At 34.8% G+C, this 12,284-nt stretch overlaps 2 protein-coding genes across 2 annotated transcripts; both read right to left on the reverse strand.

Annotated features, from left to right (window-relative positions):
- Nucleotides 1–690: 690 nt before the first annotated feature.
- LOC106141280 (3-oxoacyl-[acyl-carrier-protein] reductase FabG-like) lies at nt 691–4,443 on the reverse strand. Its single transcript, XM_060947775.1, has 5 exons — nt 4,190–4,443; nt 3,515–3,658; nt 2,641–2,722; nt 1,542–1,628; nt 691–948 (listed from the first exon to the last, which is right to left on the reverse strand). The coding sequence occupies exons 1-5, from the start codon at nt 4,441–4,443 to the stop codon at nt 691–693; spliced, it is 825 nt and encodes a 274-aa protein (XP_060803758.1).
- Nucleotides 4,444–5,165: 722 nt separating this feature from the next.
- On the reverse strand, nt 5,166–12,014 carry LOC106140637 (uncharacterized). The gene is made up of 2 exons (XM_060947776.1): nt 11,999–12,014; nt 5,166–11,294 (listed from the first exon to the last, which is right to left on the reverse strand). The coding sequence occupies exons 1-2, from the start codon at nt 12,012–12,014 to the stop codon at nt 9,859–9,861; spliced, it is 1,452 nt and encodes a 483-aa protein (XP_060803759.1). The 3' UTR covers nt 5,166–9,858.
- Between the last annotated feature and the right edge of the window lie 270 nt (nt 12,015–12,284).

Below are 12,284 nucleotides of genomic sequence, written 5' to 3' on the forward strand. Positions count from 1 at the left end.
ACAAATTTCATACAAAGAGGCATGCTTTATTCAATAAAGCAACAAATGAGCAAAACATAAAATAAATAAATATATGGGATCCTTGTTTACGACGAAACCCTAATAAAAAGCAAACATAATAAAATTAATGATGTTTCCGGTCATGTTTATGAAACAAATTAAAATTATATGTATTTCAATATATGTACATACTACGTAGGTGTGACAAATAAAATATATTCACATGATATATTATAATTTACCTGACCAAAATTATAAGTAACAGTAAAAATAATTAGAATTCTTTCCTTCTTCTTTCTATCCATAAAAGATTCCAGTTTGATTGTATTTCCGGTAAACATTTTTTTCTTCTTTAATATTGCAAACCTATGTAACTACAAGTTTATTTTTAAATAAATATTAAGATAAATAATATTAGGGCAAAATTGAGTTTAAGTAAATAATATTCAATTGGCAATATTCACAAAATCTCGGTAGAGGGTGTAAAGTTTACTTATTAATATATCTCTTCTACGTGGCATGGTCATAACCTTAAAAACCTGCTTCTACTTCTAATGTTCTCTAAATCATCGTAGAGGGCGCCACCGTCCTTAGTGAGAATAATATACCGATGACGACGTTCAGTTCGAGTCGACCGCCATATACGACACATTTTTTTTTTTATTCAAAATTTTCTTTATTTTTTCTCTCCTACACAGCATGTGCATAACCACGAACCAGCTGTTTCTTCAAAATGTTCCCCAGATCGCCGTAGAGGGCGCCACCGTCCACAGTGAGGAAAGCGCCCGTCACCAAACGGCTATATTCACTCGCCAAATGTACGACGGCATAAGCTATGTCCTCCCCGAGACACACGTCTCCCATTGGAACCACTGATTTAGCCTCGTTTATCCAACTTTTGTACTCTTTATGTGTGTAGTTAGTCATACGTATGACTAATCTGCTCACCTGAAAATTGTATTTTTATACACATACATACATACATTAGTGCCGTGTGGTTCCCGGCACCAATACAAAAAAGAATAGGACCACTCCATCTCTCTCTCATGGATGTCGTAAGAGGCGACTAAGGAATAGGCTGCGATGGGCTAGCAGATTGCTAGCTCATCGCCTAAAATAAATACCCATGCTTATAAGCCTATCCCTTAGTCGCTTTTTACCACATACATGCAATATGAGATGAAGTATTGGTAGTAGTATTTTTATCTTAAATTGTAAATAGATACAATTTAGCCCGCTGATACGACGACATAAAAAATCATATAACTCTGTGGCGCAGCGGTAGTGCGCTTGTCTGTGACACCGGAGGTCCCGGGTTCAAATCCCGGCCAGGGCATGATGAGAAAACAATCTTTCTCTGATTTGCCTGGATGGGTCTTGGATGTTTATCTATATCAGTAACAAGTTATAATTATAAAATATAGAATCGTTCAGTTAGTATCTCGTAACATAAGTTTCGAACTTCGATGCTAACTCAATCTTTGTAATTTGTCCCGTATAGGTATATTTATTTCATTTTATATTATTTTTCATGTCATTACCGTGAAGCCAGGCAAGACAGCGTTGACGCGGACTCCATGCGGCGCCAACTCCAGCGCAGTCAGACGAGTAAAGTGGTTTATTGCCGCCTGAAAACCCCATCAGAATACCATTAATCTATACTAATATTATATAGCTAAAGAGTTTGTTAGTTTGAACGCTCTAATCTCAGGAACTACTGGTTCGAATTGATACTTTTTGCGTTGAATAGACCATTTATCGAAGAAGGTTTTAGGCTATATAACATCACGCTGCAACTATAAGGAGCAAAGAAATCTATACTAATATTATAAAGCTGAAGAGTTTGTTTGTTTGAACGCGCTTATCTCAAGAACTACTGGTTTGAATTGAAAAAATATTTTTGCGTTGAATACACCATTTATCGAGGAAGGCTTTAGGCTATATAACATCACGCTGCAACTATAAGTAGCAAAGAAATAAAAGAATATGTGCAAAACTACGGGGACTTTAAAATGGGGAAAAATTATTCATCCTTGAGGGCTTCAATTATGCACAAAATAACTATTCCACGCGAACGAAGTTAGCGGGCACAGCTAGTTATTAATATACCTTACCACATAACCTTATTGAACTAAAAATATAAGACGTAAGGGGTGTCGTGTTAAGTGCGTCAGTGATGTGATGTGTATACAACCATTTTCATTTATTAGTTAGTTATAGATTTGAGATTCACATAGTGACAGGTTGCTAGCCCATCGTCTAAAAGAAGAATCCCAAGTTTATAAGCCTATCCCTTAGTCGGCTTTTACGACATCCATGGGAACGAGATGGAGTGTTCCTTTTCTTTTTCCATTGGTGCCAGGAACCACAGGAGACAATATTTTTGATATTTGTATTTTGATTAAACGTTGCGCTCCCTCGTAAGTAAGTTACTCGTATCTACGAGTTGCCATAGTAATTTGGTCGTGTCTTGAGCAATATGATGAAACCCCCGCTGGATGAAGTTATACATACAGTCCCTAAAAATCTTTCTCTCATTAAAAGTACATCATTCTTATCCTGGATATGAATGGGAAATGTCACAAAATAATTACTTTCATCGCTCTGAAAGAAGGTAAAAAATTAACAATTCAAACTAACCTTTGTCATGCTGTAAGGCAGACTCCCGATCGTGACCTTAGTTCCGGAGATGCTGGAAATGTTCACGATGTTCCCCTTGGTCCTGGTAACCACACCAATCTTTACTTAGAAACTAGCTGTCCCAAATATATATAATAATATATATATATATATATATATATATATATATATATATATATATATATATATATATATATATATAAATATTTTTAAGTAATTTCTAGTTAAAAAAAATGTTAAGGGTGGACAACCCTTATCTTCTTTTGGCCGATTCTCAGACCTAGGTACTCAATACGCTCACAAAATTTCATGAGAATCGGTCAAGCCGTTTCGGTGGATTACGGGAACGAACATTGTGACACGAGAATTTTATATATATAAGATTAACACTAGTAATCAATCAATGGCTTCGCTCGGTAAGGACCCATTTCTTTCGTCCCTCTTGTACAATAAAATGTATTTTATTATCAAACGAACTGACCAAATGAAGGTCGGGAGATTATTTGTTTTTGGCGCTATAATTTTTAAAATGTAAATAAAATGTAGGTACGTAGGTGAGGTACCTACGTAAATATAAAAATCCTCGTTTCACTAGGAATGTATATATAACTACCAATTAGTTAGCCTTTTGTACGTTTTAAAATATATTTTACAAAGTTTTATCGTTTTAAAATATATTTTACATTACAAACTTGGGATTCTTTTTTAGGCGATGGGCTAGCAACCTGTCACTATTTGAATCTCAATTCTATCATTAAGCCAATTAGCTGAACGTGGCCATTCAGTCTTTTCAAGACTGTTGGCTCTGTCTACCCCGCAAGGGATGTAGACGTGACAATATGTATGTATGTAGATATAAATGAAAGCACAATACTTGATGATCTCTTGCACGACCAGGCGGGTGAGGTTGTACACACTGCGCACGTTCAAGTTGAACACCTGATCGAAGTCCGCCATGTTTGCCGTCTGAAGCGTGGAGCGGCAACTTATACCCGCGTTGTTTATCAGGATGTCTATACTGTAAATTGATATATGCACGTTAAAAATTTAATAGAATACGATTTATTTGCTTTAAAATCCAAAAAAAATAAGAGATATTAATGTTGCTTCAGTGGTTTCTGATATTTTGAAATAGACATACTAAAGGATAAGGTTATAAACTTGGGATTCCTCTTGTAGGTGATGGGCTTGTAACCTGTCACTATTTGAATTTCAACTCCATCATACAGCTGAACGTGGCTTTTCAGTCTTTTGACTGTTGGCTATGTCTACCCCGCAATGGATATAGATGTGACTATATGTATGTATGCACAATCATAGAATGAGAGCAATCAATATCTCTTCAATGGGATTTTGTTATTTCTTTTTTATGTTTAACCAAAACTACTAACTATAAGTATGTCGATTATTACTATGTTACACTTACTATAACGATTATTATAGAAAGGGAAACTTATTATTGGCTTTAAGATATAACTAAGATCATTGTAAAAAAAACAGTTACGCTGTTTTTAAAAAAAAAATCTTTATAATTAAAAAAAAAAACTACCGTCCAAAGTTTAGGATAGTGTTCGTGGCAACTCTTTGGCAGCCCTCTTCCGTAGCCAAGTCAGCCAGGATGGCCAGTGGACGACTTCCGCTCAGTTCCTCGCACTGCTCAACGACTGCCATCAGATTGTTCTCATCACGCCCAACCAAAGACAATAACGCTTCGTGCTTCGCAAAAAGTAAAGCTATTTGCTCCCCTATTCCCGAACTAGCGCCTGTCACTATAACTACTTTATTCCTGAATGTGTATTCCATTTTTAAATATTAAATTAAAATAATTTGATTTGGCTATGTAATGTAGCTTGATGATTTGATTATTATTGAGGGTAGGTACTTCACAAAGACGCTACGGAAGAAATATGTAATCCAGCTGTAGGTATTAAAATATTGTCTATGACTCGTCATCGACAATTTTCGTTTTTTTTTTAGACAGTGCAATATATGAACGGCATATGACACGTAACAAGCGGTTTATTGATTACTATACCTACTACTAACGTCAGAATATAACAAAATAATCTTCTTCATCCTGGCTTTAGTCCCGGTTGCATCTCTTACTTCTCTGAAGAGGAGCCCGGGGTATGCCTGTGATCATGGGTCCTGGATTAGGTGAGTCAGGTTTTCACAGGAAGCGATAGCAACCTGTCACTATTTAAATCTCAATTATATCATTAAGCCAATAAGCCGAACGTGGCCTACCATTTTTTTATAAAATTATTGGCTCTGTATATCCCGCAAGCAGTAAGGACGTGACGGCTCCATCAATGTTGTGTCGGGGGTTGTATATATGCTCCAATCCGTGAAATATTTGCTTGCGCAATCTAGCTTTTTCGCTGTTTTTGACTGATAGCGTCGCGTGATTTTAATTTTAATTTTTGTGACGTGTGTCGTATAGATGTCGCCACAATCATATGAATGATTAAACGCGAAAATCCCTGATTCTTTGTTGAAAATAAAACAATTTTAAGCGTATAACATTAGATTTTACTTCCGTACATCCAAATACAAGCATGTATATTACAAGTAAATATTACACAACAAATTGTAAGATTAACACGCATTCGTTCAGTTTAATTCCACTTCTAGCCGTAAAGTTGACAAAAATCGATAACGCGTTTCAAATTCGCTTTCTTTCAACAATAATACGTTTTAAATTTCATAGTTCAGTGAAAAGTCTCGACATAATCGGTTAAAATATTTAAGAGATTATATTTTTTTTATTATATATAGATATATAAATTAATTCTATAGAGAAGCTAGATGAAACCGATTTATATTCGATTGTTCAAAATAAAAAAAAATAAAAAAAAGTCAACTTCACGGTTAAAAATACAAAAACTCTGAACGGACTAAAAGAGTAACTTAATTAAAAATAAAACATATCTAACACGTAATATTATGTCATAGTCATGGAGCATAGAGTAAAACATAACCCTTCCTTTAGGCTACGCCGCGGTCGGGCAAAAATAAATTAATGTTTTAAAACATGGCACGATGAAGTTATATGCATGTGTTAACATTAGGATCACAATAATGATTACATACAAACTGACAAACCTCTTAATGAACGCACATACAGAAAAATATCTAATCCATACTTTAAATGCAGCCATAAAGAAATCTATCCATATTTTATTTTTAAACAGTATCCATATTTTGAAGGAAAAAAGTGTTTGCCTATCCCTCCGGCTGTGGCGGGATTTTTTTGTCTGAAACTAATCAGCATTCCCAACAAATAAGAAGCGAAATAGCCGAAGCTTATTGAAAATATCGACAGATCCTTATCCAAACAATCAAATTTATGAGCACTCTGAAGTCACAAATATGTACGCTGCAAATCTATGAATATATAACATGCTTGAAAAATTAATACAGGAATTAAGACACTTGTTCATTCACCTCTATTACTGCGTAGTTATCCTGCCACACCATAAATAAAGATTAAATAATGTTAATTCGTATCTACGTTCATTCTAAAGTTTGTCAGACATTACATTTAAGAAATGCTCATTAACATTATATTTTATTACACGAACATATCTAGTATATGTAATATTGGTGTTGATTAAGTCTCTAGGCGCTTATTCACAATACGAAAAGAATTTATTATTTTCCAAACATTCAAGATTGTGTGTGTGTTGTAAGTGGTATTCTATATGTATATAGTGATGTGCCATGTGCCTTAAGGAATATTGGAAATTTTCTTAACTTTCCCAAAGTTTCCCAAACTTTTCCAAACTAAAAATACTATTAAATACATTGGAAACTTCCACTTCTTTTTCTAATGAAAAAGAAGTGGAATTCCATAGTCTCTGCCTACCCCAATGGGAAACAGGCGTGATGGTATGTATGTATGTAGAAGACCCCGCATAAAGTTCTCTGTCAGACCCAATGGTTGACTGGTAGATAATGCTTCTAGCATTACATACGCCAATTGTGCTATAAATTTGTATTTTGTGCAATGAAGTTTAAATAAATAAATACTTTTTTTATAATTGTATATGGTAAAACTGTTTATTGGGAGCGGATCTGTACAAAGTACTATGTGGAGTGAAGATAACTAAGTGGCCATAATTGAAATGTGGTACGCCGAGATAGTTTAGACATGTCGAGAGAATAAGTTGACGGAAGGTGTAAGCGAGAATTGATTGAAAAAAAAGAGTGAAAGGGCTGGCTTCGTTGAACTTTCAGGGTTCGAATTGCTGATACATGCATACATCATATAGTCGTCTATAAAAATATGGATTTGGTCCTATTCTAAAGTGGAAAGAACCAAACGGAAAATTTCTGACTGAAATATTTGACTGTAAAATTGTCATACTGTGACCATTGCAATTCATAATATTTCAATAAAACATAAATTCTTATGTTGATAGCGTGCATTAATATTGGAAAAAAAATTCAGAAAAGTTTGTAAATTTACAGGGAATATTCCCAAAAATATTGGAAATTTATAACACATATGTGTAAATTATTATTTACGTATTCATTTATATGATATAACTCAATAACCTTATTATGTTATTTAAAAAAATAAAACAAAGAACTAAACTCTGTTACAGCGAATTTCCCTAATATTTCCAATTTCCCAATGTTGCCGCGAACTTACATGACAATACGTAAAGTTTCCAATATTTCTGGGAACGGCGCATCACTATGTGTATACATATAAAACTGTGTGTCTGACAGTCAGACAATGCACAGCATGTAGATTCTGATTATCTGGTGTAGGGGTGCATTGAGAGAGAATTTCGTTGTATGTAAAGTGATATTTTCTAAACGTTTACAGTTATTATCATCCTCCTTTGAGGTGCACGTTTTCCTCGTGGACCAACTCATATGCACAACTAGTTGTGCCCTCCCTGTGACCTCTACCCTTAAGTAGGTCAGATAATGAGAACCGCCTACAAAAAAGGCGGTTCTCAATTCGACCTGTATGTACGATTTTATGAATGTTTGTCCGCGATTATGTCACGTTTCACTGAACCGATTTTAATGCGGTTTTCAGGAAAGTGTTGATTACACTTAGAAGGTTTTAGAAATTTTACCGACTACAAAAAAGGAGGATATTCTGTTTTTACAAAAGTTACTTATAAATAATAAACAGACATGTATTTTGTTACTGAAGATAGTTAATTATATTAATACAATAAGAGTTGGCAAGACATAAGGTTTACTGATAAAAAAGTTACTGACTAAGACTCAATAAGATCTTGAAAAATCTTTTTCATACAGTTTTTAAGTTTTTATGCCCGGTTTCTGAAGACGTCAGTTAAGCGCTCAATAGTAGTCGGTTCAATAAGGTTTCTAAGTACGTAACGATCCGTTCAATAACTATATAACTGATAAGTGGTATTAAGTAGTTCCTAATATGCCGCTAGATGGCTCTTTTCAGAATTTTAAGGATACGATCTGGAATTTTACTGTATTAATTTTGGTCTTGATAATGTTCAATTTGTAGCAAGTCTATTAAATTTTAAACTTTGTATAAAATTTTGTATGCACACATATAGTACTCATATGCTCAATTATTCCTATATCAGACTCCAAAAACTACTCGTATTTATTTTGTGCTATTTTAAATTCCACCAGCAAATAGCATAAGTTTGTTTATTTGTATTGTAACCATTTCATACGTTATCTTAACCAATAATACAAAAATCTTAAATTTCGCATGTATTAAGAGTCTGGAGAAGGTCATACCACGTATCTGTCATCCTGGTTAAATCTATAGTTCCCGTTCCCGTTGGACTTGCGAAAAACAAGCAATTTAAAACTAGTTATCACTTTATCACTATCCAAACGTTAAATAAAGTTATGGAATCGATTAACGACAACAAATAGTCAGTCAATTTAACCTTAGTTTAAACGGAGTTTAATTGATGGACCCGTGTTCAGAATTTGACAGTTATCGAACCAATAGCGCTAGTGATTAGTTAAACCGCCGTTAAAAGTCTCTCAGAAACTGGGCATTAGTTGATCATTCATGTACTTTATTGTGTGTGGGTTTGTGTTTAAAGTTTAGACTAACATCCATGGATTAAAGTGAATGTTCCGCTACACATTCTACAGTCAAATTCTAATTAGTCATGAGTGTTGATACTAATATGGGGTCCACATCAAGTATGATACTGTAATAAGCAATTTTATAGTACATTACATAGCAATTAAGTTTACGTCACTATATTTAGAATATCTGTCGTATTATGTACATAATAGTAAATATTTCGTGATTTTTTTTTGTATTGAAATTTTTGTTCTGCTATATTGTTAGATATGGACAATTTCATTTATCTATGGTTTTACAACGGTTATTATTTACAATGTAGTAAAATTATTATTTAAAAAATCGCGCTAGTCATGTTGAAAGATAGGTACATCTTTGAGCTTTGATAAAAAAAATATATGTTAATAATTCACAGATATTTTTTTTGTGTCAATCCTATTGTATTGAGTAATTATTTTACTATAGATTTTAAATATAGCCTGTATGTAGGAAGGCCTTGTCTATTCTATTATAGATAAAGGTGTGAATTTATGTATATAGTTCTATGAAGATCCATAATTTTACATATTCTAATTAGTATAATTTTATCCCACTATTAAGTCAAACCTAACTTTTCAATCTTGTCAAGACTGTTGGCTTTGTCTTCCTCGTAGGTAATAAAGACGTGATTCTCGTATTAATATGGAGTAAAGTTTCATCCATCCTATAACATTGACCTGTCTATCTGACTTCTAAGAACTATAATTTTGGCATGTCTAAATTGGGTTCCCAGAGGAGCCCAGAGTCACCACAATGATGACTTTAATCCAAGAGTATGAGTTTTGATTTAAGATGGCCAGGTGATTCTATGTACACCCCAGTATCGAGTCATAACAGCTGGATAATCACTAAGAATTTCCCAAAATTCCTATAGGAATCGACAATTGTTTCAGGTTAAAGCTCTCACATCTTAGCCTCAGAGCCCGAGGTATAATAAAACTATTACAATACTAAAGCTGTTTCCCTCTATAGAAACATGCAACTTTGACTGTATGTCAAAAAATTCATATTTACATAAATGTATCATTACATAGTATACCATGTTAATTTTAACAATCTCAAAGTCACAGCTGCATCAGTGAACATATCAGAAATAGAAATGTCCTCATTATGTCACTGAGTAACTAACAAAAGTACTTCTTTTGCTTTCTTTCACCATCATCACTGTCTGAAAAGCACTGTGCGAACCCACTCTTGTCCCTAGACTCTCTTCGAGAACGGTAGTTGTCCGAATTCCGCACTTGAGTCTTCCTTTGGATCCGTTTCTTTTTAGACTGAACATTTGCAGGGCTAGCGACGTTGACACTAGGTGAAGAACTCAATTGATCAGTCAAGTTGTTCACAACTAACACGGAATTGTCCTTCTGCCTTAAAGACAGTCCTAAATTACGTCCGCTTCGTGTTCTAGAGACATTGTCTGGATTTTCTTTCCTCTCAGAATTGTATATATTATTTGCCTTTTTCCTTCTATCCATGTTAGGTCTCTCGTTTATCGTCACCAGATTTACAATGTTCTTGTTCCGTTTAGGATACCTTGATGTCTTTGAAAATGATGAATCTAGAGTCTCCTTCGTGCAGTCAAGTGTGTCATCATCATTTTTGGTATCAACGAATTTCAACAAGGAAGTGCTTTTGTCAGCCTTCTCAGATTTACTATTATTTTTCACTGTGACCAAATTGATAACATTTTGAGATGAGTCCGTGCTACAGTTGTGCCCAGGACCTTGCGGTATACCGGTATTCACAGACTTGTTGACACAAATGACCATTCTGGAGTCTTCTTTTGGACTCTGATGGGATTCCTTCATCAAATTCCTGCTGGTTTTCGCTTTAATCTTCCGTGGATTTTTGGAATGCAGTTTTGTTGAGCGGATATAATTTGCTGTAAATCCCGAGACATCACTGAGATCTTCATATTTATCATTTGCCACAATAGGTTGTGCTATTTCTTGACTGGGTTTCCTAGGCACAGTTTGGTCCCCAGCACTGGTTCTATCAGCATTCTTTCTACCGTTAGCCTCTGGTGTTTTTTCTCCCTGTGTTCTATTAGAGTAATTGTGGCTATGGTATACTTCAAAAGATGTGTTTAAGTGGCTGTTATTGTTCAGACTGTTGTTTACTTTCCTAGTACTTCTCCTGAGAACCTGAGGCTTGGGTGTAGATGTTACCAATTTATTCTTTTTGTGCAATGTAGTACGAGCAGATCTTTGCAATTTGATCTTTTTTCTCTTATCCTGAACAGAGGACTTCTTTATATTGAAATCTATATCTGAGCCATGACTACTGGACTCACACCCATTTGTGCGCTGGTTTTTTATTTGAGAAGCATCAAAATACAAATTTTGTTGTTTCTCAGAAAGTGCAGAGTCATCATCTAAGATAGACAATTTACGTTTCTTCTTCTTAGGTGAGGGTATGTTATCAGGAACACTGTGAATACTTTCAGGCTTTGAGCTGGTACTGTCTATATAGAAGAGGCACGGGGCTCTCTTGGTGTTTATCCAAAAAGATATTTCGTCCATGTCGCTCATAAAGGGAGAGCCAACTGTGGAAACATATCCTTATTGGGAGGGGTACTTTGTTGAGTCCGTGAGACGAGGCGGTTCCAAACACGGCAACTCTGTTTTATTTGTTGGACACAGCAACGAAGCGGAGAGCTCCAGCCACAAGCAGCCACATATGCACTATCTTCAGATCCCCTGCCAACTGCCGCCCAATTCAGGAAATTTGCCATCTTATGTACTGCAACATTCCACTGACCTGAAATATACGAAGTTCTCTAATAAAATGGGGAAACTATATATGGAGAGATATTACTATTATTTCCTGCAAAACTTGGGCAGGTAGCATGTTTGAGTTAAACTTCTATTACATTAGTAAGAAATATTAGATAATGCAAGATCACATTCAGAAAAATACATGTTTTACTAGCAAATGAAGGTAGTATAAACAATAGTGCATTTTAAGGTATATTTGGGACTAAAATGGTAGCAGTCTACCCAGGCTTTATAATGACCAGCAATAGGCCTCGTTTTTAGCCAAATATAAAACGCGCATTGCGCAAAGGGGCAACCTATGTGCCGGCCAGTATATCAGCTTTTCATTACAACCACTATATGAAATGTTATTTACCTACACAAGAACTTTGTAAATTAACTTTTCAGGTCCAACTAGCATCACACAAAACACTAATTCACAGGTAGAAAAGAACTAGAAAATATAGGCGTCAGTCTGATCAGAATCAAATCAGACTAGTGTTCATACGAGTACAATCTGCCATACCCGGTGTCTTCTAAGTCAACCTATCGTACAAAATGGTGTAAATCTAATTTATACAAACGATAAATTAATAAGGATTTATATTATTTCACGCAGATCACTAAATTTAAGGAAATATTATTGTAAGAAAAAAACGTTTCTGAATTTGACGTCCATGACAGAATTTTGTGAGTGACATGTAAGGTGACATACCAGAATACCACAAAACTTTTTAACACACATAAGGAAGTGGCGTCTCAATTGATTTAATACAAAACCACTGTCACCAAAC

This window comes from Amyelois transitella, chromosome 14, assembly GCF_032362555.1.
Source record: "Amyelois transitella isolate CPQ chromosome 14, ilAmyTran1.1, whole genome shotgun sequence".
In the NCBI taxonomy this organism is placed as follows: domain Eukaryota; kingdom Metazoa; phylum Arthropoda; class Insecta; order Lepidoptera; family Pyralidae; genus Amyelois; species Amyelois transitella.

Excerpts from the sequence above, each read along its gene's own strand:
- LOC106141280 (XM_060947775.1), bottom strand. The coding sequence starts at position 4,443 with ATGGAATACACATTCAGGAATAAAGTAGTTATAGTGACAGGCGCTAGT. Across the intron at positions 2,723-3,514 it reads GTCGTGCAAGAGATCATCAA|GACCAAGGGGAACATCGTGA; the intron begins GTATTGTGCTTT and ends TGTGGTTACCAG. Across the intron at positions 1,629-2,640 it reads TGCCTTACAGCATGACAAAG|GCGGCAATAAACCACTTTAC; the intron begins GTTAGTTTGAAT and ends TGGGGTTTTCAG.